Source organism: Zonotrichia leucophrys, chromosome Z, assembly GCF_028769735.1.
Source record: "Zonotrichia leucophrys gambelii isolate GWCS_2022_RI chromosome Z, RI_Zleu_2.0, whole genome shotgun sequence".
NCBI lineage: Eukaryota > Metazoa > Chordata > Aves > Passeriformes > Passerellidae > Zonotrichia > Zonotrichia leucophrys.
The window spans coordinates 50720793-50748243 of NC_088200.1; the positions used below are offsets into that span (position 1 = coordinate 50720793).

General features: G+C 39.6%; 1 protein-coding gene across 1 annotated transcript; it reads right to left on the reverse strand.

Moving 5' to 3' along the window:
* Window positions 1–22535: 22535 nt before the first annotated feature.
* On the reverse strand, window positions 22536–26251 carry LOC135460118 (cryptic protein-like). The gene is made up of 6 exons (XM_064736787.1): window positions 26145–26251; window positions 25940–25989; window positions 25650–25826; window positions 24666–24780; window positions 24452–24561; window positions 22536–22660 (listed from the first exon to the last, which is right to left on the reverse strand). The coding sequence occupies exons 1-6, from the start codon at window positions 26165–26167 to the stop codon at window positions 22536–22538; spliced, it is 600 nt and encodes a 199-aa protein (XP_064592857.1). The 5' UTR covers window positions 26168–26251.
* Between the last annotated feature and the right edge of the window lie 1200 nt (window positions 26252–27451).

The following is a 27451-nucleotide window of genomic DNA, read 5'->3' on the forward strand; positions in this document are numbered from 1 at the left end:
AATTTGGTATTATCTAGCCTCAATTTGCTAAAGGAGGTCTTTCAAACTTAGGGAAGCTGTGACACTAGTACTATTAGCTGGAACTCAGAAATTATATTGGTTGAACAAAAGAGGGATGTAAAATCAATTTGATATGACATCTCGACTTCTATGTAAAAGAAAAATCAATAGTTTGAGGCTAAAATTCACTGATTCTGAGAGAAAATACTACCACCACCAGAAACACTTTTTCATGTAGAGAATTGGAAGTCAAAAGTTTCTTATGCAGAAGAAAGAATGTAAAGAAAAGTGTGGAATTTCTTCCTCTAGTAGAACACATTGTTATATGAAATGTAGTTTTAAAATTTATAAAACTTTAAATGAGTCGGGAGAGCTATTTTTCCTCCTTCTTGTGTTTCTTACAAAGCACAGTCAGTCAGAGTTTTCAGGGTCTTATGCATTTCCCTAGAAATAATACAATATTTTATTGTTCTGACTTTACTTGGACCCTGCTTTGTGACTATGGTTATTATATATTCATTGAATTATAAAAATTGAATTATATATATAGGAGAGAATACCATCTATGCCAATGGTACTGTTTGATGTAAAACCAGTCAGAAATCTGTTTTGATTTTGGAAAAGAAGACTAGTGATCATATTCATGATTCTCCTATTTTTCCTTGGGTCTAGGATATGTCATTTATCTTCTGCTTCTGCAGCTGGCAGTAATTCATATCTCAAAGGGTTGACTGATCCTTTGAGATCCTGCCTAGGGAAGCATGCTGGTTTCAAGTCTAACTTGGGTCTCCAGACTCTGGTTAAAACTCATCAGAGGCAGGAGAGAGCACTTTATATAGTATATAGCAGAGTATAATGCCCTGTACCCTTTGGTTTGTGTGGCATGTTGTACAGTGCAGTTTCTGTCATGAGTGCCACTCGTGAGCAGCTTGTGGGAGAGGTTTCTCACAGCTTGCTCTCACAGCTTCCTCTTCCTTTCTGCCTTGTTTATGAGCAGTTTTGGGAGGATATGATCTGGAGCACCAGCCTGAGGATGGGGAAGGCTGCTATGGTCTTCTGGTGCATACAAGTCCCTAATTGTCCCAGTGTCTTCCAAAAATTACTAGTGTATCTCATCAGTGAAGACGTGCGACTTTCCATGCATACTGTGCAATCTTATTTTCACTCGCAGTTCAGCATTACTACCAATCTGTGCTTTTTCCTTTGCAAACAGTATTGTCTGGAGTTTGCTATGAAATGATGGCATTCCAGGTAAGTTATTTATTCTGCCACTAATATTTCATAATTTGGCAGAGTTTGAAATACATGCTCTTACCAGAGTGTGTTCAGTGAGGGAGTTATTACCCAGAATTCTCTGGGTATAAATCAATTTAATTAGATTTCTCCACATACTGGGAATTTTCTGTGTGTGAAAATGACAACCATACTGACAGATGACTGAGCAATACTAGTAGGAGTTACAGGTGTGCACCTAGCAAATTATTTCTAGCAGATACATTAAGCAGTTTTAATATTTGACAATGTTTTCACTCAAGTACTATGTAGCAATCTCTATTCAACCATTATCCTTTCTCCTAATTCCTACAATCCTTTATTGCTTTTCTGTGGGAAGTGATGGATCTGAGTCTATTTTTTCTAATAAGGAGAATAGTTATTCTTCAAATGCTTTTCAGTTGTAGAAAATTTGGACAAACAAACATATTAAGACAAGGCTTTGCAGTAGCTCCATGGATTTTGCATCTCATACTGCTATGGTGTCAACATCAATGCCTTTGAATGCCATGCACTGTATTTTATTCTGTCCTTCTCATCTGATGGACTTCAGTTCTTTTCATCTGCTTTCACTTTTTTCTGGATATCAGACACCTGAACAATGGAATTATCAAACTGGAGGGAACTGATTCTGTGCCTTGATTTTCTGTACTAGAGGGTTCAGCAGTCCTCTGGCTGAGGACTAAAATTCTTAAAACTTTTTGAACAAAACATTTGAGGAATCAATACTTTCATTTTCCTCCAGGTAACCCATTCATTTATTACTATCCTAGTTCTGCTTCCGTGCCTGTTTTTTTTATATTTTTCTACTTGCTGCCTTCCATTCTGCACTGCCTCTTCTCCCTCAGCCTGCAGCCGAGGGATTCTGTGAAAGGTCCCTTTGATTTTCCCCTCTCTCTGGCATCATGTCTATTGAATTTCTCATCACATCATCTTCACCTCCCATGCCAGCCCTCCTGCATAACCTGACTGACTTGGACCTGCGCTTTCAAACACCTTTCTGGCTGGTTTCCTCACCTCTGCTGCTCCATCTGGAAAAATCTCTTTCCGCTTCTTGCTGGAGCTGCATTTGACAGAGTGATAGAGTAAGCTGAGTTGGTAGGGACACACAAGGATCATCAAGTCCAGCTCCCAACCCTGCGCAGCACCAACCCCAAGAGTCACACCATGTGCCTGAGAGGACTCTCTTGAATTCTTCTTGAACTCTGTCAGGCTGGCGCTGTGACTACTTCCCTGGGGATCCTGTTCCAGTCCCCAGGCATCCTCTGCATGAAGAACCATTTTCTGATATCCAATTTAAACTTCCCCTGGCACAGCTTCATACCATTCTCTTGTGTCCTGTCACTGGTCACAAGAGTGAAGAGATCTGTGTCTGTCTCTCCTTCTCCCCTCATGAGGAAGCTGTAACTGCAATGAGTTCTGTCCTCAGTCTCCTCCAGACTGAACAAATGAAGTGACCTCAGCTGCTTCTCATAAGGCTTCTCCTTCAGACCCTTCACCATCCTTGTTGCCCTCCTTTGGATGCTCTTTATTAGTTTAATGTCTTTTTCACATTGTGGTGCCCAAAACTCCACCCATGCAGGTACTACTAAATGATCCCTGGATAACCTTTTCTTCACCCCTCTGCTGCCCAGGTTTTTCTACTCCCTGCATCTGGCTCCCTGTGGGGGCTGCCTGCATTCCCATGCATCCTGCCACCAGCACACACAAACAGGGCTGTGGTGGCCGTTGCACAGAGGTGAGCAATAAGCAAACAGGTATTCAAAAGTGATATACAATAATTAAATGTCCAAGTGCCTTTCCTGAGCTTTCTATATATTCATTTGACTTTTATTGACTTCTTATTTTCAGTATCTAAGGCATATTTAAAGTGGCTGTGGTTTGCTCAGGAGATCAAATGTTGTTTCTGATCATTAAGCTTTCCCCACTGCTGGATACATTTGAAGCCTGATCCTATGAACTACTGAATTCATAATATCAACCATATAGAATAAATTAATATTTATTGGTCAAGGATCTTGAATGCACTTTGCTTTGTTGTTTGATTTTTGATTACAGGAAGACTCAGTCTAGGATCAAAGAAGATAAGTTTTGCCCAGGGCTCATGTCCTTTATTAGATCATCCAGTTCAGAGAAAACATGCAAGAGAAATCTTTCCTGATTCATGTGAAGGTGCCTACCATTGAATTAAAATGCCTCAAGGCAGCAGATCACAGTTAAAAAGCCATTGAGAGATGAGTGAGAGAGAAAGAGAGTGTATCTGTGTGTGTGTGTGTGTGTGTGTGTGTGTGCGCGCGCATGTGTGTGTGTGTGTGTGCGTGTGTGTGTTACCTTGGCTAGCATTAGCCCATCAGTTGAGAATGTACAGTCATATCTCTTGGTGTTTTATTCAGGATTGTGACATGGAAATTATCTGTAAATATTTCTTCTGTATCAATGCTACTCAGCTTCCTTAGAATTCTGCTAAACTGGGCACTCTTCCCTGGCATTTCCCTCACACTCTCATCTTTCCTAGAATATATTTTTGTGAGAATTAAAGTTAGAGAACAAATACATTTCTTGTTGACGTTATTAGGGAAAACTCACTACAAAAAACAAATACTTTCTTACCTTTGGAGCAGGACTCTTGCAAATAAATTCTCTGTGTGACACAAACGAGGAATATTACCACTGCAGCCGTGGCTTCTCCAGTGTCACAGAGCAGTAATGAAATGCATCCCTCGGTACTTTTTATTTGAAGTGTGGGTAACATAAATCCTTCATCATATCAAGGCTATTTTGAACAGAACCAACAGAGAGATAAGATCATTTAATGAACTTTGCAGCCCCCTGCCTGAGATGACCGTGAAACACAGGCCCCCTTGAGACCGTGCATCCCTCCCACACTGGCAGATACCTCAAAGAGCATGACTTGGCAAGTGATGAGATTTTCTTTAAAATGCCTGCTAGTGTTATCCATTTTAATAATCTTCCTATGAAGCTTGAAAAATTCCACACTAGTGTCTTAGCTGTAATGGAGGCTGAAATGGTGTGACAAATCGCACTCAGTTTTGTATTACAGGGTGACTTACAGAAGTATGCGCTACCTTGGTGTTGTTTAATCTAAGGATGTGTGCTTGATTATGACCTATCAGAAAATCTGTTCTCTTCAAGGTAATTGTCATAGGAATTGTCTGTATGTTTAGCATTAGCTCATGAAATGCGTTAAAGCAGCAGTAATTTTACCATTTGGAGTTGTTGTAAGTCTATTACAGATGAATGCTTATATCATTGCATTTCATTTTCTGAGGAAAAGGTTTTGTAGGTTTGGCTGATGACAGATGCATGCACTTATCTCAGTTTTCATTAAATCCATCTACATTGCTAATGTACCATATGTGATGATGGCTTAAGCAGTTCTTATACAACTGCTGATTATCTTAACCTTACCTTTCTTTGTTGTAATTTTTCAGACCCCAAGTAGCAAAAGCAGCAGCCATTAGATGGATGCTGCTGTAGTTCATATGTGCTTGTTTACTTTTCTGCAGTTTCCTTTACAGCACAAAAAACCTGTGCAAAACCTAGGAGCTACAGCCTTTGTAAAGGAAAATTTCAGTTATTTCCAAAACCTGGTCAATAAATTTAACTCCGAAGAAACAGTACCTATTAGCTTTCTCCAGTGTGTCCAATTCCACCTCATATCCTATGAGAACACAGAAATCAACCTGTCCCTCCACACGTGATAACAATGGTAATGTGATCTCAAATCTTTAGGACCATTATACATATGTGGCATTGAAAAAAGAAAACAACAGCAACATATTATAGGTAAAACTGATTGCTCTGTTTTTGGAAAAATAGCTCAAATTCTGGCTGGCTTTAGAAATCACAAACAAATACAATCTGCTTGGTGAATATTAAAATAATATGGTGTTATAAAAGGAAGCCCAGGCTTGATGAAGTAGCGCTGACCACCATGGTGCTGCAGACCAACTGAACTGCCTCCTTGCCATTTGACTCAGAGCTTGAGTAACATTTCCTGTTTGCTAAACACATCTTGTTAAATTTGCAACGAATTTGAAGGTTTGTTTGGTTTCTAATGTTATAATGTTGTCAATATCTTCCATAAACATTTGCAAAGGTGGAATTTCGGGGGGGAACTGCAGTGTCCAGGCTTCATCAGACCAGAACATGTGTTTCTGGTCAGATATTCTCTAGAAGCATGCGCGTTTGTGAAGTTTAGATGCCCTGTGTAAAGGACGGCCAAAATGTGATAAGACATTGCACATGCTCTGGTCATCTGCAGCAGATTAGGTACATTGTTTATTATACTTGCTGATTGTATTTACAATTAACATTTCATCTGTGCATTCACAGTGACTTCTAGTGAAAGACAAATGGTGCATCCAAAAATCCTGGACAGAACTAGTACTCTGCTGGGCTACCCATATGTGAAAACAGTTCAGGTGACAGGTGATTGGAAAAACATGGTTCACTCTCAAAAGCAGGGCAGCCTTCATACACAGCCCGAAAACTATTCAGGCTGTTTGTGCACCTCAGCCCTTGTTTACTTCATAAGTATATCTCACAGCTGCTTACCAGAAACTTCTTGGATAACAGCTCTCATCTCTCGTATGTAAAAGTTCTTGTAAGCACCTCCTTAATGTCCTTAGCAGAGATCACAGAAGAATCTGCAAAATAATGGATGGAATGTAGACCTTTGGCGTTTGAGATATTACTTATCTGCAGGAATCAAATCCTGTCTTAGTGTGTGCTGATGTTCATGTGTAGGAGAGTTGGAAATAAAAGTAGCAGTCAGCTCTTACTCTTACACAAGTAATCCTGGTACATTTAGTCTGTATTTTGTCACCCAAGACACTTCACTCTATGGGTATTCTTAGACCTGATGTTAAAGGAGAGGAGGTGAAAGGAAAAGACATTTCACAGAATCTTGCCGATTAAGAAAACATCTCATGCTTCTTTTCTCTTTAATGCTAGAGGAAAAAAAATCAGGAGAAGTAAGTTTTTGAAGCAGATACTGTACCGTGTTCTTGGGGTAACTTCCTTTGGTATTCACTGTGCACCTGGTAATCACATCCTCCTTGTTCTGGATTGATGCAGTGGCAGCTGGAAAGTTGTGAAGAGGGATTTCTGTCACTATTGGACTATGTCCTCATTGGTCAGGTGGAGCACAGGTCATAGAAACTTTAGCAACCCTCTTCAAACTTCACAAATTCTAGAATGGAGCCAATTATTTAGATGGAAATTAGGAGTCTGATCAGTTTAGGTGTCTTTCTGTAGTGGCTAGACCCTGTATGGATTCCAGACACCCATTAAAGCGTCTTTATCACTCTCCTTCACAAAACGACAGGGGAGACAAAATATAATGAAGGTTCATGAGCTAAGATAAAGACTGGCAGAGATCACTCACCAAACAGCATCACAGGTAAAACAAACTCGAATAGGGGATATTAATTGTATTCATTACCCACAAAATCAGAGCAGGATAATGAGAAGTAAAGTAAATCTTAAAAACACCTTTCCCTACTCCTCCCTTCTTCATGAACTCTACTTCTTCCTCTCCAGCAGCATGAGGAGATGGGGAATGGGGGTTACAGTCAGTTAATCACACGTTGGTGTCCCTCTTCAGGGAGAGTAGTCCTTCCCCTGCCCTGGAGTGGCGCCCATACCACAGGAGAGAGTTCTCCACAAACTTCTCCAATGTGAGTTCCTTCCATGGGAAACTGTCCTCCACAGACTGCTCCAGCCTGGATCACACAGTGCAATCTTGCAAGGACAGGCCACAGAGTCACAGGTCCCACCAGAAAACCTGCTCCAGTCTGAGCTGCTCTCTCCACAGGTCTGCCAGGGGCCTGGGCCTGCAAGGGCCTCCCAAGGGTTCACAGCCTCCTCTCAGGCGCCCACCTGCCCTGACATAGGTCTCCTTCCTTCATGGGCTGCAGGTGGATCTCAGCATCCCCATGGACCCCCATGTGGGCTGCAGGGACACAGCTGCCTCACCATGGGCTACACCAGGGGCTGCAGGGGAATCTCAGCTCTGATGTTTGGAGCAGCTTCTCTCTCTCTTTCTGCACTGACCTTGGTGTCTACAGGGCTGTTCTCTTCTCTGGCCACACTTACATCTGCACAACAACTTCTTTTTCCATTAAATATGTTATTCCAGAGGAGTTATCACCATTTCTAATTGAACCAGACTTGGCCAGTGGCACATTTGTCTTTGAAGATGCCAGGGATTGGCTCTACTGAATACAGAATTTCTCATAAAATACCCGTGTGTCCCTTGCTGATACTAAAACCTGGCCACACAAACCCAACACTGTACCTTCCCAAGATAGCTGATTGTTAACTGATTTTCACGCTTCTGTAAACACTTGCAGTGTAATTTTATTAAAATCTTCCTTGGAGGACGCCCACTAGTCCTTTATGAGCTCTAGTAGTCCAGAGTGAAAAAGCAGGCAGGATGATCATTGATGGACTGCCCTGCAGCCAATACCATGCTGGGGACACGATGTTTCCATGTCCCCCTCTCCCACGTGTTGGTTTGAACCAATGTTGTCTTGGCATCTCTGAGAGTACATCTGGGGAAAACACTCCTGCTTAAAAGGTTTTAGCTCTGCCTGCTGGGCAGGATACTGAGTGTTGGACTAAAAATTTTCCTGACTGGATAACTGAAAAGGTCACCTAAGTTCACTGAGGTTTACAAACTCATTTTTCCTCTCTTGGGCAAAGCCTTGGATTGGGTGGTTGGGACTTTTTTTAAATAACATTTAAAAAATCAGGATTAAGTAGGAGCTGGAATTCCACTTCACATGGAATAAAATAATATCTTTCATCTAAACAGGATTTTTCCTCTGAGTGCATTCTCAATGGTGTGCACATCACATCATTCATGCCTATGACACACAATTGTTTTCTTTATAAATACCTCTTACAGGATAATCTCAAGGCCAGTAAAGTGGCAGAATGAAGAGCCTTAATGTTTTATTAGCTGAATGAAACTTCTTATTGGCACCAGTTACATGACACCTGAAAGATTTACAGAAGCTGCTTAGTGTTTATTATAATCATGATATTGCCTTTGTGCAATCAGAAAAATTAGATATGTAAGATCCATTAGTAGTGTTTTGTAATGCTCTTATTAGTTGCCTATCTGAAGCTTTTCCAAGCTTCTACTTTTTTCCAGGATTGTAAAGTTTTCAAGCAGTTTAAATTGTATCAAGCTGAAATTTAGACATTGGAGCTGCTAGATGCACAGATGCTCCCTATGGAAGTGTAATTAGCCTGACTGTGCACTGCAGGGGAGAAGTTTACTGCAAAAAAGGAAAAAGCTGCTAGCATCACCTGCTCTGCCCTAGCATTTCTATGTGTTTGACACTACCTTCCAGTCCAAATGAAATTCTATGGTGACCTGTCCAGAAAGGCTTCTATGATGTGTTGAATTTGCCTGCGATTTTGACATGGATGATTTTCCATCTTATTATGACAGGTGAGTTAGGAAAAAAATTGTTCTAGACACCCTCAGGCATCAGTTTAATGAGTGCAGGAAAGAGATTTTTGATCCTCTGTTATAATCTGCTAATGCAGATCCTGCTCCAGTGCATATATTGTTTGAGCTGGGGTTGGGGCATAAAAATTGCAGAGAGAAACAATATCTCAGTGGAGTAAACAGCATCTTAAGGGTTTTTTTAAATAGCATTATAGTTCATATACAGCCAAATTTTTGGTGCTTCAGTTAGAAATAGTTGAATGGGTTGAACTGGAGCTGTTGAAGACAATAAACTTACTGCTAACGAATTCATGAAGGTTCAGAGGGAATTTGCTGTTGGCATTAATTTCCATGTGATGATGTCCGATACTTTGATGATAGGGAAATAGAAACTTAGGGCAGTGTATTGATTGCATGACTTTTTATAATCTTTTAATATCCCATAGAACTTAAATATTTGAGCACTCTGTACCTCTTATAGAGGCAAATGCTACTTCACCGGTTTCTCTATGGAAGCTCAAACCATCTTTGGATGAGTTTGAACTATTTTACTTGGGAAGAAGGTAAGGTAAGCTAAGGTAAGCTAAGGGGAAGGATGATAGAGGCTTTTAAAACTGATTTTCATGGTCATGGATTCATCTGTGGTTGTAGTTCTTTCGTGAACACCTCAAGGATTGTGTTGCTGTACCCTTGCTGTGCACACCAACTGAATCCCAATTTTAACTCAAACTTTACTTAGAACCAAGCACACATGTACATACTTTGCTTCTACCAATGTGTCAGAGATCAGTGACTCAGGGCTTTACCATGTCAGTTAAACAAGATGATAAACAGGCTGTCTTTTGCTGCTTCTTGGCTCCAGTTAAGACTGTATCCTCATTAAAAAAACAGACCAGACTTTATTCTGGCTGGCCTTAGAATTTGAGCATGAATGTGGGATCTGGGGGCCCATTCTGCCTTTTGTGTTCTTCCCGGAAAGAAATCTGGTTTAGTTCTTGCATTCAATCCAGCAATGCAATGTAATTCGGATATGACAGTCTGTCACCAACATGTTTCTTTAAGACACAGACCTAAAACGTCCATTAGCTGCCAGAAGCTGCTATTATAAAAGTCTCTTGCTAATACAGCCCTCCTCGAGCAAGATTGCTAGCAAGATTACAAAGGCACCAGGTATATGTTAAGTAAAACCTAAATCGTGGCAGATTACACTGTAGCAGACTCTGGCAAGCCCAGCACTGCAGAAGTTTCTTTAGTCAACCAGCTTGGAGACACAGATTTGTCATCAAACATACAACTTTAAGGAGGGATGAATGCCCATAGAAATGGAGGGGTGTTTTTGTTTATTTCCCTTTGCATTAATGTATATGGCAAATGCAAACTACAAGAGATGATAGTTTTAAGTGTGACTGCTATGACCATTTAGGCCACTTCCTAAGTACGGATTTAAATGACTAATATTTTGTATCAGAAGTTGAATCTTTTGTTCATAGTTACTGAGAGAGGACCGCAATAACTTTAAATGAAACAAAAAAAGGAAATCATACGTTGCATCAGCTACAAACATTTTTCTGAACATGAACAGAAAAAATTCTTTCCTTGTCTGTTGTATACACAAGTACTGATGATAAAATTTTTAAATGAGGAACCTGAACTTACATTAGTTTTTGGGACCTCACATGATATATCCCAGAAAACCCCTGAGGAAATTGGCTGATATAGCCACCAAGACACTCTCCATGATGTTTGAAAAGTCATGGCAGTCTGGTGGAGTTCCAGATAACTGGAAGAAGGGAGACAATGCACCTGGTCTTTAAAATTGATAGAAAGGAAGATCCTGGAACCTACTGACCTGTCAGCATCACCTCTGTGTCTGGGAAGATCGTGTAACAAATCCTCCTAGAAGCTGTGCTTGGGCACATGGAGAATGGGGAGATGATTCAAGACAACCAGCATGACTTCACCAAGGGTAAGTCCTTCCTGACGGACCCAGTGGCCTCCAGTGATGGAGTGACAACATCAGTGGACAAGGGAAAGGTCGTGGCTACCTCAATGCCTTTTTAGTAGGACCTGCTGTGCAAGAACAAGGGGTAATGGTTTCAAACTGAAACACGGTATATTTAAACTAAATACAGGAAGAATATTTTTATGATGAGGCTAGTGAAATACTGGAATAGATTGCCCAAGTACGTGGTAGATGATCTATCCCTGGAAACATTCAAGGTCATGCTGGACAGGGCTTCAAAGAGCCTGATCTAGTAAAAGGTATCAGTTCTTGTAGCAGGGGCATAGGATTAGATGGCTTTGAACATCTCTTCCAGCACAAAGTATTCTAAGATTGTATGACTCCATCTAACAATAGAAGATAAGGACAATCTTCTCCTAGGTTTGCAGAAGAATTAACAACTTCATTAAATGAACCAACAAAATTAGAAACGTCTAAGTATTTAAAGGTTATTTAATGTCCGAAAGAAGACCTATAAACAGCAGGAGGAAATATACTTTTTTGCTTTCCACCTGTGTTTAGAAAGTTTTTGTCTTGAAGGGAAGATTATTCTTGTCAGCATTCGTGTCATTGTCACTTCTGATCAGGACAACACAATACCCATGGGGCTTCATCACTCAGCAAATATGTTTACTGTATTACTTTATGCTCAAAGCAAGTAGGTTTTTCTTTCTTTCTCTCTCTCTAGTCCTTCATATAGGCTAACTGCTTGGAGTTTCTAGCCATTATGATGTACATGTACATAAAAATTTACCATATCAATAATTTCTGTGAAAACACCTATTTTAATGGGATAAGAGAACCTGACCCTATTAACTGTATTATGTATCAGTTGCCTTCTGGCTGTGAATACCATTAATGCTGTACATTTGCTGTACGTGCTGTACATGTCTTTCAAGTAGAACTCAGGCATCTGAATCAGTCACTGACTTTCTTGTCAGAGAGCTGCTTCATGGATGAAAGTGTTGGATGACTGTAGAAATTCCTAGTGGAAGTGCATTAACTTGAGTGCTTTGAACTAGTAGGGTGAAAACAAGAACGTGTGGAAATCTCTGAGAAGTCCTTAGGTGGGTTGTCTCCTGTTGCATCTACCCTTTTTCCAAATTGTTCCACAAGTTGTGTAAATTTTCTTGGGAGCTTGGGATGAGCAATCAGAATACACATTGGTCACGAGTGCTCAACAGCTCTGAAAATGAAAAGCCATATGGACCAAGGAGACTGTTGATGCAGAGAGTCAAAAAATCCCTCTTACGTGCTGGTGTTAAGGTAACTACACAAACCAATGACCCTATAAAAGAAATAGGTCTGAAATAGAAACCTCCTTCAATATAAAGTAAGCCCCGTGAAATCAGTACCAATGGCTCCTCTGATCCTGACAAGAAGGCTGCCAGTGCCAAGAGTGCAGCTGGAATCCCTTGTTACTCCCCCATTTGACTTTATACTCATGATCTTGTGTAGGCAGTTGGGAGACATCTGTGATTCTCATCACAAAACCAGATCTTGTTTATGTTCATCCTTTGGAGCTGTTTTTCAATAGTCCCACCACTATTTTGAAACTTAAAGGTTTTTAAGACAGTTCACCATTTATTTTCAAGGACATTGAACCTTTTGGGGAATTTGATAGGCAGCACTTTCTCTTTACAACGATGAGCTCCTATTACACATCTGCAAAGTGACTACTCTTATATGACCACTTCCTCCTTGTCTGCCATGGTTTCTCCATTAGCTGAGGCTGAAGTTACCTACTAACAGGCAGTGAGGAGCTGCCTGTGTCCTTGAGTAGCTCCTCTGACTAGCTGCACTGGGTGACTGCATGCACCAAGGCGAAAAAACAGGAGGTAATAAAAAAATGTGCAACCTAACACGCAGGTTAATGACTCCTTCTTCAAGCAACATAGGCCCTACTCCCTGCAACTTCACCCCTGTACCCATAATATATTCCTACATGTTTTGTACATATCTCAGTATTTGTAGGCCTCACTAAACAAGAAATAGTTGTGCTTCAGAATTCCACCACACACTATTTGTACCAGGTACATGTGAAGAAACTGGCCTCTCCTTTGGAGATTTATCTTTGGAATGAATTTCCACGCTCGTGGTCAACACAACCACTTATGCAAAGAGAAATTTGGGGTGATTTTTTCAACCAGGTTACTCAAAAATGGTTAAAAAACATATTAGGTGTATATTCTGGGTTGTTATTCCTTCCTGAAACATAAATGCTGGTGGAGAATAAAAAGGGGACCAAAGAAATGTCCTGCAAGTCAGTCTGTGTGGGAGCATAGACCTTTCAACCAAAATGAATCCATCCTACCCACAATCTATAAAATAATCTGTAGCAATTTTCAGCCATAACTGGAAAATTTCTTTCTGTTATTTTAAATTTCTGTTGGTTAGATTAAGGATGAGTAGTAGCATTTACCAGGCTTAGAAGTATATTACTGCTCCTGCACTTCTTCTTTCCTAAATGTGACCTTAAAAGAAGAGTTACTCAAATTCCTTTTTTGATCAATTCTTAGAGCTGGCTCTTTGGCTCTTAGAGCTGATCTTTGCCTACTTCAGGCTGTTCCTGAAGCTCAGCTCTCTTGGGTCTTCTTGGTGACTTCTTAGAAGGAGTAGAAATCAGATTTTGGATCTTTTGAGCATAATCCAAATTTGTAGGAGAGGGCAGGCTCTGTGGGAGAGGATCCTTCACAGTTCTGTGAGCATGTCAGCTCCATGTGACAGCTAGAAGCATTTTGGGCAGGAAACACTTTCCCATATCGAAATTGAAGATGAGTTGACTATGCTGTTTGGAAATGAATGGGTAGCGCTGTAGCAAGGAGAGAACAAATATGTAGTGAGACTTTATTATACCAATATGTATATTGGTATAATACAGTCTCACTACATATTTTATACCAAAAAGATTCTTGGAAGAGCAGATAAAAACCTGAAGGTTTTTGTGCTGCTTTTAAGTGGGTGTATAGGTATGGTGTTAGCCTAGCTGGACCGTCAAAGATATTGCATGAAGCTGGAAAATGGACAGCCAGCACAGGCCTTTCATCAACTCACTAAAAGAAAGTTCAGCACCCCCCAGAGCTTCATATTGTTTTTCCTCACCTTAATAATTCTGTGATTTGAGATACACTGGCATAACTGACATACTAGTCTATTTTATTCTTAGTTCCTGAAAGTGTTTTCACAGGCAGAGCTATTTACTCATAGCTTTTTATAAGGTTAAAGCAACCCTTCAGTTTGCCTAGCAGCAATTCTCATCAGTATTCAGGAGCAGAAAGATACAGTAAAAGAGACCAGGCAGCCAATATGACAGTGCCTGTTTCAGTATATTTTGAATTATTAAAGAAATATTTTTTATATCTAAGATAATTACAAAGGCAGAATATCAAGGTCAGTGCATGAGAATGTTAAGGAAAAACAATAAATGCCACAGATAACTAATTTATCTCTTGGGAATGTTATTTCACACACTGACACATTTTCCTCTTTATCATCAATCTATAAGACTGAGTTCTGTGAAGTACTTTAATTAAGCTATCATCATGTACTTATTTATGGTGTCTCCAAATGATGTTATCAAAATGCAATAGTTTTTTTGCCTACCTCCACTCTATAAAATATCCTAAGACCAGAATATTTTACAAACAAATATTTTCAAGCCTATTTTATATGTTTATCTTGAAAAGCTGTCAAACTTTAATTGCCAGCAGCCAGGGAAAGCATATACTCTTGAAAAGTAACAAGTCCCTGTTACTTCTTTTCATCTGGCTATCTGATAAAATTCCTTTAAAATTAGTATTCAACACCTCAGAATCCATGCACACAGGACTGGTATAATTTGTCTTTCTGACACACTTAACCCAGCAAGTGAGTTCCTTAGTCTCTTTGATAGAACAGTAAGATTAAAGGCAATTATTTCACTTTCTCTAAGACTTTGCACAGTGATACAAGAATCACTACTCATCCCTGCAGTAGGTCAGACCAAGCTTATTCACCTTCTGCAAGTTTGATTTAACATGAGTAGAATGATCATACGAAAACCACTCAAACAATTATATGTTATTTCCCATAACTTTTATAAATGTTGTCTGTGAAAACATTTGTATAATTGTATGCTACTTTTACCAGCCCAAGATTTTTCTTTTTCTTAATTGCTGAGGAAAAGCTGTCTCTCATGGACTCCATAGTAAGAACAGTCTTCGCTATGTGTTGACAATGTGCTCAGCCTTAGTTCATACAGAGAGATACATGGTTAGTAGCCAAAGCAGCAGATAATAGCAGCTTCATCTTTTGAAAATTACATTTGAGAAATCCACACCTTGCATTCGAATACTCGTTATGGTTTGCTTTGAGAATGTTAGTTTTTATCAGTACTGTGAGGCTCAGGAAACCAGTCATTAGTGCTATATTCAGTCTCAGACTTGTATCTCCCTGCAAAGTTTAAAAGTCCGTGTTGTTAACTTCTAATGATGCCATCTCCTGGTGACTGGTGCTTATGCTGATGTAGTTATTGAGGAGCAGTACAGAGGAGATGGAAAATAAACAGTAAAACTCACAGGACTCATGAAACATGACTGAAGTAGGTGTGTGCACACTAAGGATTTTGTCTTGGAATATGGAGCCAGACTGCAGTGGCAAGTGCTCTGTTAACTGTAAGAAAATAATCAGTGCATCAGTTGCTGAGGGCAGGTTCACTCTTCCTATGCACTTGCACAGTGCCCAGCACAGAAAAATCTCAATCTTGGTCAGGGCTTGTAGGCACATTAGAGACTACATGCTGCAAATACTATGGCTGTGTTTTAACACAATGGTGCTGATCGTAATTCATGTACATGGATTTTAATGTTAGTGTTTACAATTAATCAGCCCACAGCTACCTAATAAAGCCTCATATTCTTTTGTTTTCTGAAGGATTTCTCTTTCTTCACGTGTACAACCTCCATTGATCGTGACATCAAAGCCTGCTCCAGAACTGCCCTCATTTGCTGGACATGTATGCCTGTACACACCCTCCCCAACATTCATGCCACAGTGCCAGCTCATTTGCTTTATAGACTTTTAACAAACAGCCTTTCTGCAAATACTAAGTGAATCTAAATTCTTAACACTGGTGTTAACACTGGCATTTTTGTCCCTGGTGAAAGCTACACTGTCTGCATTGGAGTAGTTCTGTGTAAAACAGTAAAAATGGCTCTGTCATTTTAATAAACTTATGGGCTTCAGTATCTTCCCATGTGATCCTTTGGGAGAACAAGTTATTCATAATTCTTGCTTTCATAATTAACTGAATTTGCTACATCTTTCACTGGAGTGTCTATTTTTGTATGTTAAATCATACATGTCTATTTTTTTCCTGAAACTTCTACACATTTCAGTATCATTTACAAAGAAAAGATGACAAAATGCTATGTAATATTCTGTTAATGGTGTCACTATTGCCAAGTAAATAATGATCTTTTTCTCTTGTTCCCATGGGATTTTGTACTTCCTAGATACTATAATGGAAACTCAGGAGCAGATTTTTTGCCCACTGGCATTTAGTTTTCACATTGTCTCTGCATGTTGATGTCCTTTTGAAGCTAAGACTGACAATCTTTCTAATTAGGCTGTTAACAGTAAAGCAATGGTTACATAACCAGTTTTGGCTTGTCTAACTGTGCCCCCCCCCTTCACTTTTGCTGCCTGTCTCTGTTGCATCCCTCTGTCAGCAAAGATCTGGGAATTAAGGCAATAGAATGAGAAAAGAACATTTCGGATGGAGAAGTGAACGGACCTGTCTGACTGTGGATGATAAAACAACAAAGAGGACGGTGGACACATGCCTCTGTGGTCCTGTTGTCTACTCAAACTACTAGAAAGTTGCAACATTGGGTATATATACTTGGCTCCTTGAATTCATGTTTGCTACTTCGTTTTACCTGCATGGGTGATTTCCTCTTCTGTGATTCCCTGAGTTGTTGGACTGGAGTTTGGCCTCCATATATTTTAGCACTGTTGAACTTTTGCAGTTGTTTTTGGTTAGCATAGCTAGTGATAAGCATATCATGTGTGCTCAGATAAAAGAAGAACAAGCATAAGAATGAACTTAATTGGCTTTTGTTTCAGGTTATTGCACTGCTGGAGACGTACAGCACAGCACATCTGCACAAGTCTTTTTCCACACAGAGAGTGTCCACACAGAGGGTGCTGGGGTATAGCCTCTGTGAAGAAGAGTGGAAGGCAGAGACACAGAGCTAAGAGCATGCTGCAGTACTATTTCCACTAAGGACTGATGTTAAAAGTAATAAGAAATTTCTGTCTCTGTTACCAAAATGCATCATAAATATTATTGACATGATTTAGCAAACCAACACCAGCCTAACAGAGAGGAAAATCGAGCTCGACCCATTTTAACATCACATGGCCTCCATAACACACCTTCAAAGCTAATTAGGTGTACTGGCACATTGTTTTCTAGGAGATTTCCTTTTTGTGCTAGAAATATCTTCAGTACTGGTGCTATATTAAACAAATTCGAGGTGAGGAAACATAATGTGGGGATTGAAAAAACAACACTGACATGTAAGCATAGGATTTGACAAGTCTGATAATATTTTGGGTTTTTTTTAAAAAGGTTTTAGTCCAATAAACACTCCTTAAAAGAATTCATGTACAGAGTCAGGTGGGAAGGTTCTTTGATGCCAATTTTTATTTTTGATCCTGACTCTGTGCTTGTGGTGCATAAGGATGCTTTTGCAAATAGTGTCTTTTCAGCATTGTACCACTTCTTTATCTTTAATTAATTTTTTTTCCTGGTACTCCTTTTCATATTTTTGAAAGGACTTAATCTTTGTGATTAAAAAACATGTAACACAATTTTCCCCACAAAACTTCCCAGAATTTGACAAGAGCTTTTATGTCAGCACAGGAGATAGAGCTATTTGTTTCTTTGGTGAGAAAAAGGTTTCTTTGTTCCTTTGTTTCTTTCTCATATATATACATACATGAGATTTATTCTTGTTTATAACACTTTGTAATGATTTATAAGTAGGATGGATCACAGGAATCTTTCTGTTTATTGGGAAGATACAAACATTGCATTGTGGAGAACAGGCAGAAAGACACATTGCTGGTAAGAGGTGCAGGATGTTATGTGCCATGCCTACAAAGGAATTTAATGATCAGCACTGTTTGCTGTCCAGTGACAGAAAACTCTGTGAGGATGGGTTGAAAATTACTGTCATAGTCCTGCCAGACCCAGTTCTTTGATTTGGAGCCTCACAGGTTGAATGTCTATTTCTGCTCCCAGAAAGCCAGTGAAAGGTGACAAGCCATGCCCCAGACAAAGTGTGAAGCTCAGAGAGGTGTCTCAGCTGTCAGAGAAAGAGATCTGAGTCCTTGGGACCAGCTGCTGGAGGCTCAGCTGGACAGTGTGCTTTCTTTAACTGTAATGCCGGTGCCTTTCTGGCTGTTTTCTTTTGAGACTTTACAAGTGCTTCTGCCCTCATAGTACATTCCCAGCATTTCATCCAAATGTTATCAAACAAATAGTACCTGAACTGAAGCCTCACTTCATTTTGATTATAAATTGTAGTTTTGTAAAGATGTGGTTGGGTTGCAGCAGATGAAGACAGCTGCTAATGCAGGCTATTTCTGTACCACATGTACCTGAAGACAAATGCTGGACCCAACATGCATAAGGCATCTGGTTTTATTCCAGTGACATATGGCAGCTTCACGACCTTATCAAGAAGTCACCCTCACAGCAGCATAAGCCAAGGGCAAGGTCAATCAGCCAAATGCAGAGGGAATTGCAGGTTTTATTATCTTCTCTGACCAAGAAGGTGCTTTGCAATCACAAGGAGTACTCACAAAGCTGGGTAATTTTGCAGAGGGCAAGCATACAGCTGCTGTGTTGTCGTTAAGTCTCCCTTGCTTGTACATGACTGTGCTGTAAAAGATGAGGCAGACGGTGAATTACAGATGATGATTGCAGGGTTAGATAGGTCTCCATGACATATACACCTATAACTTTGGAAAATGCTCCTAAATATATGCTTTAACTTTTAGCTTCTCCTGTGTAGATACAAGAGTTGGACTTGATTATCTTTGTGGCTACCTTCCAGCTCAGAATATTCTATTATTATGTGATTCTAATTCACAGGGTTACTCAACATGTGAGCCAGCCTGCTGTATTATATTACCCTTCCAACTGATGGAACACAAAATATAAAGTTGTTGTATATTTGCTCAGCTGTATGAAATTTGTGGGTGTAATGGCCTGACACTATGAGAGTTAATTAAAGATGAATAGCAAAATATAACCTTAGCAATCTCAAATATGCCGATTAAAAACAAAAAGGACCCCCAAATAACTCTGGATAAACAAGTGTGGGAAATTGCTTCTAATTCTGTTTTGGCTGGCTTCTGTTTAGGTGAGAGAAGGCTATTGGCACCTATAGGTACCATTAGCACTTCTCAGGGGCAACTGAAACCCATATCTCCTTGATGGGCATAAAGTCATCTCAAGAGATAACCATCAGATGCTCAGAGAGACACATAAGTGACACTTCCTCAGTATCTGGTACCTGGAAGTTAGGTTTTACAGGTTTGAGCGTGCACCTTGGTGCACTACATGGCCTTATGCAAAACAAATCCCTTCCTTCAAATGGGCACCGTGTTAAGGGCAGATGGCAGCATCCCCTGTAGGTCTGTGCCTAGCAGCAGAGCTCCAGCTCCCGGGCTCTTGGCTGCAGAGAAGGCAGTCTCTCCACCACATTCTTACTCAGTTTGGGCTCTTATCAGCTGTGGCATGCCCCTAGGAGTGATGGAGGCTGGAGCAATTGCAAAGGCGAAGCCACTGAGACCAGCTGCAGGCAGCACCATTTGTTTTAGTTCTGGAGTCAGCTGCAAGGAGGAAAAGATCTTGGGCTCTTGGGGCCCTGTGGATGATCCGATAAATACTTCTCTTTGAGGGCCTTCCTGCTGCCCAAGTAGGGCTGCATATAGAGAAGGCACATGCATGAACTTGCCGCGACAGATGCCTGCTTTGCTGGGATGTGCCATGTTTGACAGAGTAGTGGTCTGCGAGTTAGCATGGAGCTGAAGAGTAAGCACTGCTGTTTGCTATAAACAAACCTTAGCAAAGTGCCTGTAATTGCACTGTTAGAAGGGAGGCCAGGCCTAGATGGTAACAGGGGAGGAAAATAATGCTTTCTTTTATCTGCTCTTGCAGACAGCTGGGGACTGATAAAAGCGGAGACAGTTTTAACCTAAGCAAAGATTGTGACGGTATGCTTTCCTTTGTTCCTCAGTGCTTTCTGTTTTCCTCCCTCTAAGTTACATTTTTATTTGCAAATGAGACAATGCATGGAGCAGCTTCTGCATGCTTTTTCATTTTCCACTCTTCTTCTTTTACTTTAACTTAAGGAGATAGGTTTTTCTTCTAATTTGACTCCTGTGGCTGCCTCTGCTTCAGAAGTATGTGAGTAACACAGACTGAACTTCTACCTACACCTCACCAATTCCAGAGCTCTGACAAAAAGACAAGATGAATATCATCCACAACTGACACTGAGGTAGTAGTTTTGCCATAGTATGGTTGATATGAAACCATCCGGAAGCAGAATTTTCAGATTTTCCAGTAACAGAATGCAATGGGATAAGATAGAGAGAAAGGGAACTGTTATCTTAAAATCAAACAAACAAAAACTGATTTTTCATCCAGAGAAAATTTTCAAATTCTGGCATTCAGAGTCAGTATAAATTGCACTGACATGATTAAAACTACTTATGCATCTAAGTTCCCCATGAAATGCTTTGAGACTGTAGAAACAGGACCGTGCATCTAATCTGATGCCTTGCACTAATATTTTGGTATGGCAGAAAAATACTTTTTTTGCTAGACATTTCAGTTTGTCTAATTCTGCAAATCAGACCAACCCAATAATGAATAGCCTCATCGGGGTGACTTTTGCAGGCACATAGGTTCATCTACATACAGAGTTATTCCAGTTCAGCTTTTCATGATTAAATCTGCTGTGGGTGTTATTGAAACAGAAATAGCTGTTCTGTTGCAAAACCTGTATTAAAACACTTTTTCTTTTGTTAATTGCAATCTTTAATGGCTCTGTATATTTTCTACAGGGATAAAAAATAAATATTACTTCAGAGGTATTTTTACTGTGCTATGTATTTTCCTTTAAAAATTAAAGACTATTTGAAGACTTTACAAGCTGTATTGCTTACAGACTTCTCAGGTATGCTTTATGGCATACCTGAATGATATGGCAAACCAAGATGATTTCACAATGGCATTCCTGAAATTTCAGCCTCTGTAAAATAAAGATATTTTCCTCCAGCTGTTCTCTTTGATATATATTTATATCCTAAGATGGTCTGTGGAAACACGGGCTGATGGGTACAGACCAATTTGTGTGAAATAATGGCAAAAGGACCATTTCTAGTTAGTGTATCTTATGTGAAGTGTGAGAAGCCTTGTCTCTCAGCACAAGTCTGGAGTTGGGAAGGAGTAGTCTGAATACTTGCAGTATTGAACATTAATATGTTTTTACACAATGACTCTCTATAAAAGTCTGGTTCTGAGTAGTCATATATTTAAAGGCAGGCACTACATTGTGCAATTTCTTGGTATTGCATCCTTTTCTCCTTAAGAACTGGATTGTCTCGATTTGCAGCACCAAATAAATAAGAAGGGATTAAAATTTTAAGGATTAAGTATATTGAATTTTTAAAAGACATTAAGAATTTTCTTTATCAGTAATGTCTTTTTAGTCAATAACATTATGAATCTAATTGTTTCAATATGGTAGTTCCACTCCAAAAGGATGAAGATACATTTTAGGTTTATCTTTGCTTGTTTTTTTTCAAAACAAACCTGTTTCTGCTTTATAAACTTGCATTAAAATGCACTTACAAACATTTTGTATTTTACAACCTAGATATACTAAGTATTAAATTATATATAAATCAATATATAATTGGTTATTGCTGTAGAAAAAGTTAAACAAAGTTGCCCTTTGCTGTCACTTTAAAAAAGGAGACATTCATATTTCTAGGGTATAAAGTAAATCCCCAAAAGACAAATAACCATCCCTTAGGTGTTCTTCATAGACATACGATTCCTGCCAGGCAGATTATGCATATATACAATTTTGCTGTAAAAAATAAGAAAGAAGAAGAAAGAGGAAGAAGAAAGACTACATAACTTTTACGATTCTTTATCTTAGAGCTTGAAAGATATCTACTCTTAAACCCCTCCTTATGGCGTCAAATTACTGTTTGCTCATTCTACCCTGTGCTTTTCTTACAAGATAAAATATAATGACAAATGGTAGATAAGAATTTTCAAGTTTAAATAAAGAGTTAAACAAACTCTTAAAGAAAGAGTTAAACAAACTTAAACAAAAAGTTTTCAGAAATGAAATAAGTTTTATTTGTTATAAGAGTTGTACTGTGTACAAAAGAAATTACTATAACTTACAATATTTCAGGCATAGAATATTGGGAGTGTTGCTTCCACTGGAAGAGCAGTTTTTTGAAAATAAAGAATCGTTAGAATCAGACATTGATAGCAGTATTAATATAATAATATAATAATAAATACTTCATATTCATATAATCTGAATTTATAATAATCCAGGTATTTCAGCATTAACTAATACATCTTAATCTGCCTCCAACATGCAGGTAGAAGAGTCTTCTGTAGCTCATAGAAGAAATGTATAATTCATGGTGAGGGTTCCGTCAACCCTGAGTATTTCCCCTTGTCCAGTTTCACAGCTGCCAGCTAGCAGAACTCCAGAGGATGGCGAGCAGGCAAGTGACTGAAATCACTGTTTGCTGTAATCTTAAACCATTAGAATACAGTCTGATAATTTCCTCTGTTTCCGATGTCAGTTCTTAAAAGAAATAAAATCAAGAAAATAAAATGGCTAATGAGTAAGTAGGTAAATTTGAAAACATAAGGTTTTTCAACATACTTGAAAAGTCCTCTGACATCTCACAGGTACTTAAGTTAAAGGTATCAACTGTTAAAGCCAATCAAAGGGACTATTCTCAGCGGAGAGATGTAAATAGATGTCCCATCAATGATCGTTTGAGGAGCAACTGATAGCACTTATCAGCTCTTGCCGGCAATAATCTCAGAATAATCAAAAGTAAATACCAAGCAAAAGCAAGAGGAAGAACTTCACAAGAGGTAAGCACCCAAGCCTGAATGTCGGCTTTTAACCCTTCCTTTAACAAGGGACTTAGCTTTTAGCAAAAGCAGAGGAGCCATACCCTCTTGTACGTGAAAGCCACGGAATCCCTGCTCAGAGGATTCTCTCTCTCCTGAGACCTTAATTGCCTTTCTTAACCTGAGTTTAAGAGCAGCGAGCAGTTGGTTGCTTTTACAGAGCATAGGGTGACCCATAATGTCTTTTGCTCCAGTATGAGGAGCAATAGGGTTGATTCAATGCTAAGCATGTAAAAAGTTTAATGAGCATGTTGTGTGATACATTTAACTGCTCAATACAGAAGACTCGGAGGAAAAAGCTGTTCTGGTGGATTTTTTTTTTCTGCCTAGGGTTACAAAGGTAGGAATGTCACCTTTTTAATGTTTTGATTTACATCTGAGTTGGTGCTACAACTCAGAAGTCACAGCTTCAAGGCATTGATACTCAGGTAGGAATCTGGTCAGGAAACAAGAGACTGCATGGGGTGCAAATGAATCTTGAAACCCTTTAGGTCTGTTGTTTTCTTACCCTGCCAAGGAGTGATCTTGGCACAACCGAAGGAAAGCACAAGATAGGATTGAGATATTATGGGTGGAAAGGGCAAGAATATTTTGCACTGATTTTGCCACAGAAGAGAAAATATTATTAAATCCTTATTAGTGATCTTAAGAGTATTGAGAGCAGTCTGGATCAGTCAATTCTCCATGGAAAATAATACCAGTATAACAATTATTTAAATCCTTATGCTAGTTGATAGACTGTTTTCAAAAATATTCAACCATTTATTCAGGGAATTTCACAGGCTGATGTAGTAAGACTTCACTTAAAATGATAGAATGCTTTTTAGGAGACAAGATGGCACTACTTTACATTGATCAGAATAATGGTTGCACATTTTTTAGTGAGGAGTGTGTTCAGACTTAAAACTCATACAAGAATATTCTGAAGATTGAGATACAGATCTTAAAAAAATATTCAGATTAGTTTTGAGTCATTTAAGCATGATGATTGATGATTCTGTGTATTTAGTAGACACAACTTTATTCTCTAGTGAAATCCCAGTTTCTATTTCCTCCACACCAGTATACACGACTGTTTTTTCTCTTTGCCTTAAAAACATGTTTTGTGCTTGGATTTAGTTTAGTTGTACAAATTGTCCTGGTTAAGTGGGAAGTCATAGATGTACAGATTTTGCAGAACAGATAAGTGTTTAACCTCTGTAATTTTCAATTAGAACGGTGGGAAGTTTCTTACTGTACAGAATTATGAACATCTGAAAGTGTCGTTTGTCCTGTACTATATAGTCAAAGAGCAGTGCCTCTTAATGGCTCACTAATTCCTTCTCGAAAGCAAAGCAACCCACTGTAGAAGTCAAACTAGGGCACATACTGCATCCTCCAAGTACCCCACCACTGCAGAAGGCTATTCTGCCACCAAGGAGTGAAAAATGTTTGATTTAGTGCCATTTCTTACCGCAGTTACTCTGCCTTATTTCCGAGAGACAGTGCAGTGTTCCATAGGCACACCGACACAGCCAGCAGTCCTTCAGCACCCAGACGCCGTGGGGAATGCTGCCGCAGTTTCTGTCAACGACAGGGGAGACATTCGGTACATCCCTGACCCCAGCACAGAAAACAACCTTTCAGAGCACCACCTCTGATTTTGGACTGTTTTTTTTTTTTTTTACCCTAGCCGCTCATCATATTCGCAGTGTCTGCCAGTGAAGTACTTCAGGCAGGCACAGAAGGTCCCCAGGATACAAGTTCCTCCATTCTGGCAGCAGCGTCTGTTCAGTTTTTTACCTGCAAGACAATATTTACAGAGGTTAACAAGCATCTCAGGGGCTCTGAACCTCACCTTTTCCTCACTTATTCTCTCAGGTCTCTCCAGTTCCCAAATTCTCTTAAGGATATCTAGTTTTATTGTCTTTAGAGACAATAAAATTATATGCCTGTTAAGAGTGTTTGTTCAGCTAAACCCAGTTTGTTTAGTTAAGGATTAGAAACAAGCTACTAGGGATTACAGGATGGTGAAGAAGCAACGCCTGGCAAATTCTGTAGCAGCAGGATGTGTTCAAGTGAAATATTTCACTGTGACAGATGCAAGTTTCAATCACACTAAGAAATGAGGCATTTTTATTGGGAAGTGACACCTATTTTTGAATATAAACTGGGAAGTTACTTGGTTTTGAGGTGGAGGAAATGCTTCCTTAAGCCTTTCTCAGAGTCCTGGGGTTGAGCACCAATCTAAAACTTTATATATGGGAGGAAACAGAATACTTTTTTTTTTTCCTTTTAGTACTGTTGCTTTCAGGTAGCTCAAAACTTTTTTATAAAATTAACATTTTTATGGCCATTAAATATCGTGAATTCTAAACAATGAAGAGAATGTTACAAAATTTTACAGATCCTCTTGTAAACACGAAGTGCCAAGCACTTCTTCATTCTTAGTATGCTTCCTTGTTTTTCCTGAACAATTTTGCAATTGAGAGATCTTCAGTTCTACCTTAAATTTTTATCACCTCTTATTAAGTGGCCATGGGTATAATTGAAATGGGTTGTCACGGAAAACCAACAGGCTGAAATTTTCCAGGACAACAGTTAAAGCAATACTATATTAAAATTTTTGAAAGTAATTTTATGTCATTGTTTACAAAAATAATGTTACTTACTCTCTGTAATTCCAGTGAAAGGCACTAAAGACCTGGAACTCTGTTGCTTTCTACTTTCGTAACTCTGATTCATATCACTGAGCGCATTTGTAAAGGTCCCTTCGTTCTTGGGCTGCTGCTTTAGTGCTGTAGCATTGAGACCTTTCACAACTTCTTTCCGTTCTTCTTTTTCAGGGCCTAGACAAGAAGTGCAAATATATCAGGGAAAGGTAGTTTGTGATGAAGAAATGCATACTGTAAATGTAGAAGAGAAACACAGCGTAGCGGGGATAAATATGAAGTTCACTTACTTTTTTCTAAATGAACAGCCTGCCAGACCAGAGTCAAAGTGAAAAGAATTCTGTAAAAAAATAAAAAAAAAAGAGAGAAAAAAAAGATCAGACGAGAAGTAAATTTGTGCTAATAAGACACAAAACGAATGGTGGGTGCGTGAACTTGTAAAAGGAATGAGCATCCCTGGCTAGAGAGGGTTCCCGACATCTCAAGCAAACTTACCTAACATGATTTCCCCAGTACATTTTCCTGCAGCCAGGAATAGCCGTGAGGTCCTCCGGGAGAGCCTGAGCAGAAGGAAGATGTCCAGAGCCCTCTGCTTCAGGCTGCTGCACCGCAGACACGGACGGACAGGGAGAGCGGGGCTGGCGAAATTCCCCTCCTGCTGTCCAGCTCGCAGTAAGGCTCAGTCTCCAGCTGGCCGAGAACATCCCTCGGGACTGGGACGCCCCGGCCAGCCCCCGATTTACACGCACCGCTGGAGGGTGGAGCAAGGTGGGGACACCTACTGCCGGGGGCAGACTTGAGACCATGAGCCCAGCCAAAAGCACAAGGCTGGAAGATCTCAGGCCCAGTGTATTTCCCAAGACAGAAAACTTTGTACCACCATATAGTGCGTAGGAAAAACAAACAAACAGACAAGCAAACAAACAAACAGACAAACAAACATTAACCAGAACTGCAAAAGGTATATCATAAATGGGAGTAGGTATATATGAGGAAGGTTAAAAAGCCTCAGCTCTACCTACATGCCTTGCTCTGCCAGGGTTTTCCACCAGGGATCTGCTTTATGAGATTGTACTGCTTTGCAGCAGAGATCCTCAAAACCTGCTTTTGAGATTTCTACTAAATATACTGGTAAAAGCAGTATAAGGTCCTTGAGGGAGGATTGTTGTCTCACCAGAGCTGTTAATAACCGTTTGAAACATTTCTGAAAATTTTTACTGTTAGTAAAATCAGGCCTATTAGTGGGTATTCCTACTCTGAGTTTATGCAGTAGCAGCAGATACCTGGATATAATTTACTGTGTGTACTGAAATGGGCTAGGACCACTAACATGGCTTTGCCATGGCTCAGTGTCATGAGCAGAAAGACCTGCAGCTGGGCAGTGCTAAAAAAACAGCCCTCGGCAGGCTTTTCTCATCACATTTCCACATTTTGTACCACCAAGTGCACATGGCCTTTGCTTAAGTTGTGGCAAGAAACTGAAGCAATACAACTTGTTTTGTTTTGGAGGGGCATTAGAAGAGGGATGTTTTCACTGTGTCACTGCAAACCAAGGTAGTACAAGTTTCACGTTGGCTAAATCCAAGATCACTTCAGAAGTATGGGTCAGACCTCACTGAAGAAATGGCTACACTGACTAAAGACATCATCCCTTGTTTGTAAGTCCCTGTGGCTGTCACTTGCCAGATTTGCTCCATCTGAATGAATGGTTTGGAAGCTGTAATAACTTCTCATCAAATTTGGTACAAAGACTGGCTTAATTTACAAAGATGGCTGTCCTAATGAAAGTTAACCCTCTTGGC

What these genes read in the sequence shown, in the direction of transcription:
- LOC135460118 (XM_064736787.1), bottom strand. Translation starts at nt 26,167, where the DNA reads ATGTACTGGGGAAATCATGTTAG. An exon ending in TTTCACTGGAATTACAGAGA is followed by an intron (nt 24,781 to 25,649) that starts GTAAGTAACATT and finishes ATTGTCTTGCAG; the next exon opens with GTAAAAAACTGAACAGACGC. An exon ending in AATAAGGCAGAGTAACTGCG is followed by an intron (nt 22,661 to 24,451) that starts GTAAGAAATGGC and finishes ATTTCTTTTAAG; the next exon opens with AACTGACATCGGAAACAGAG.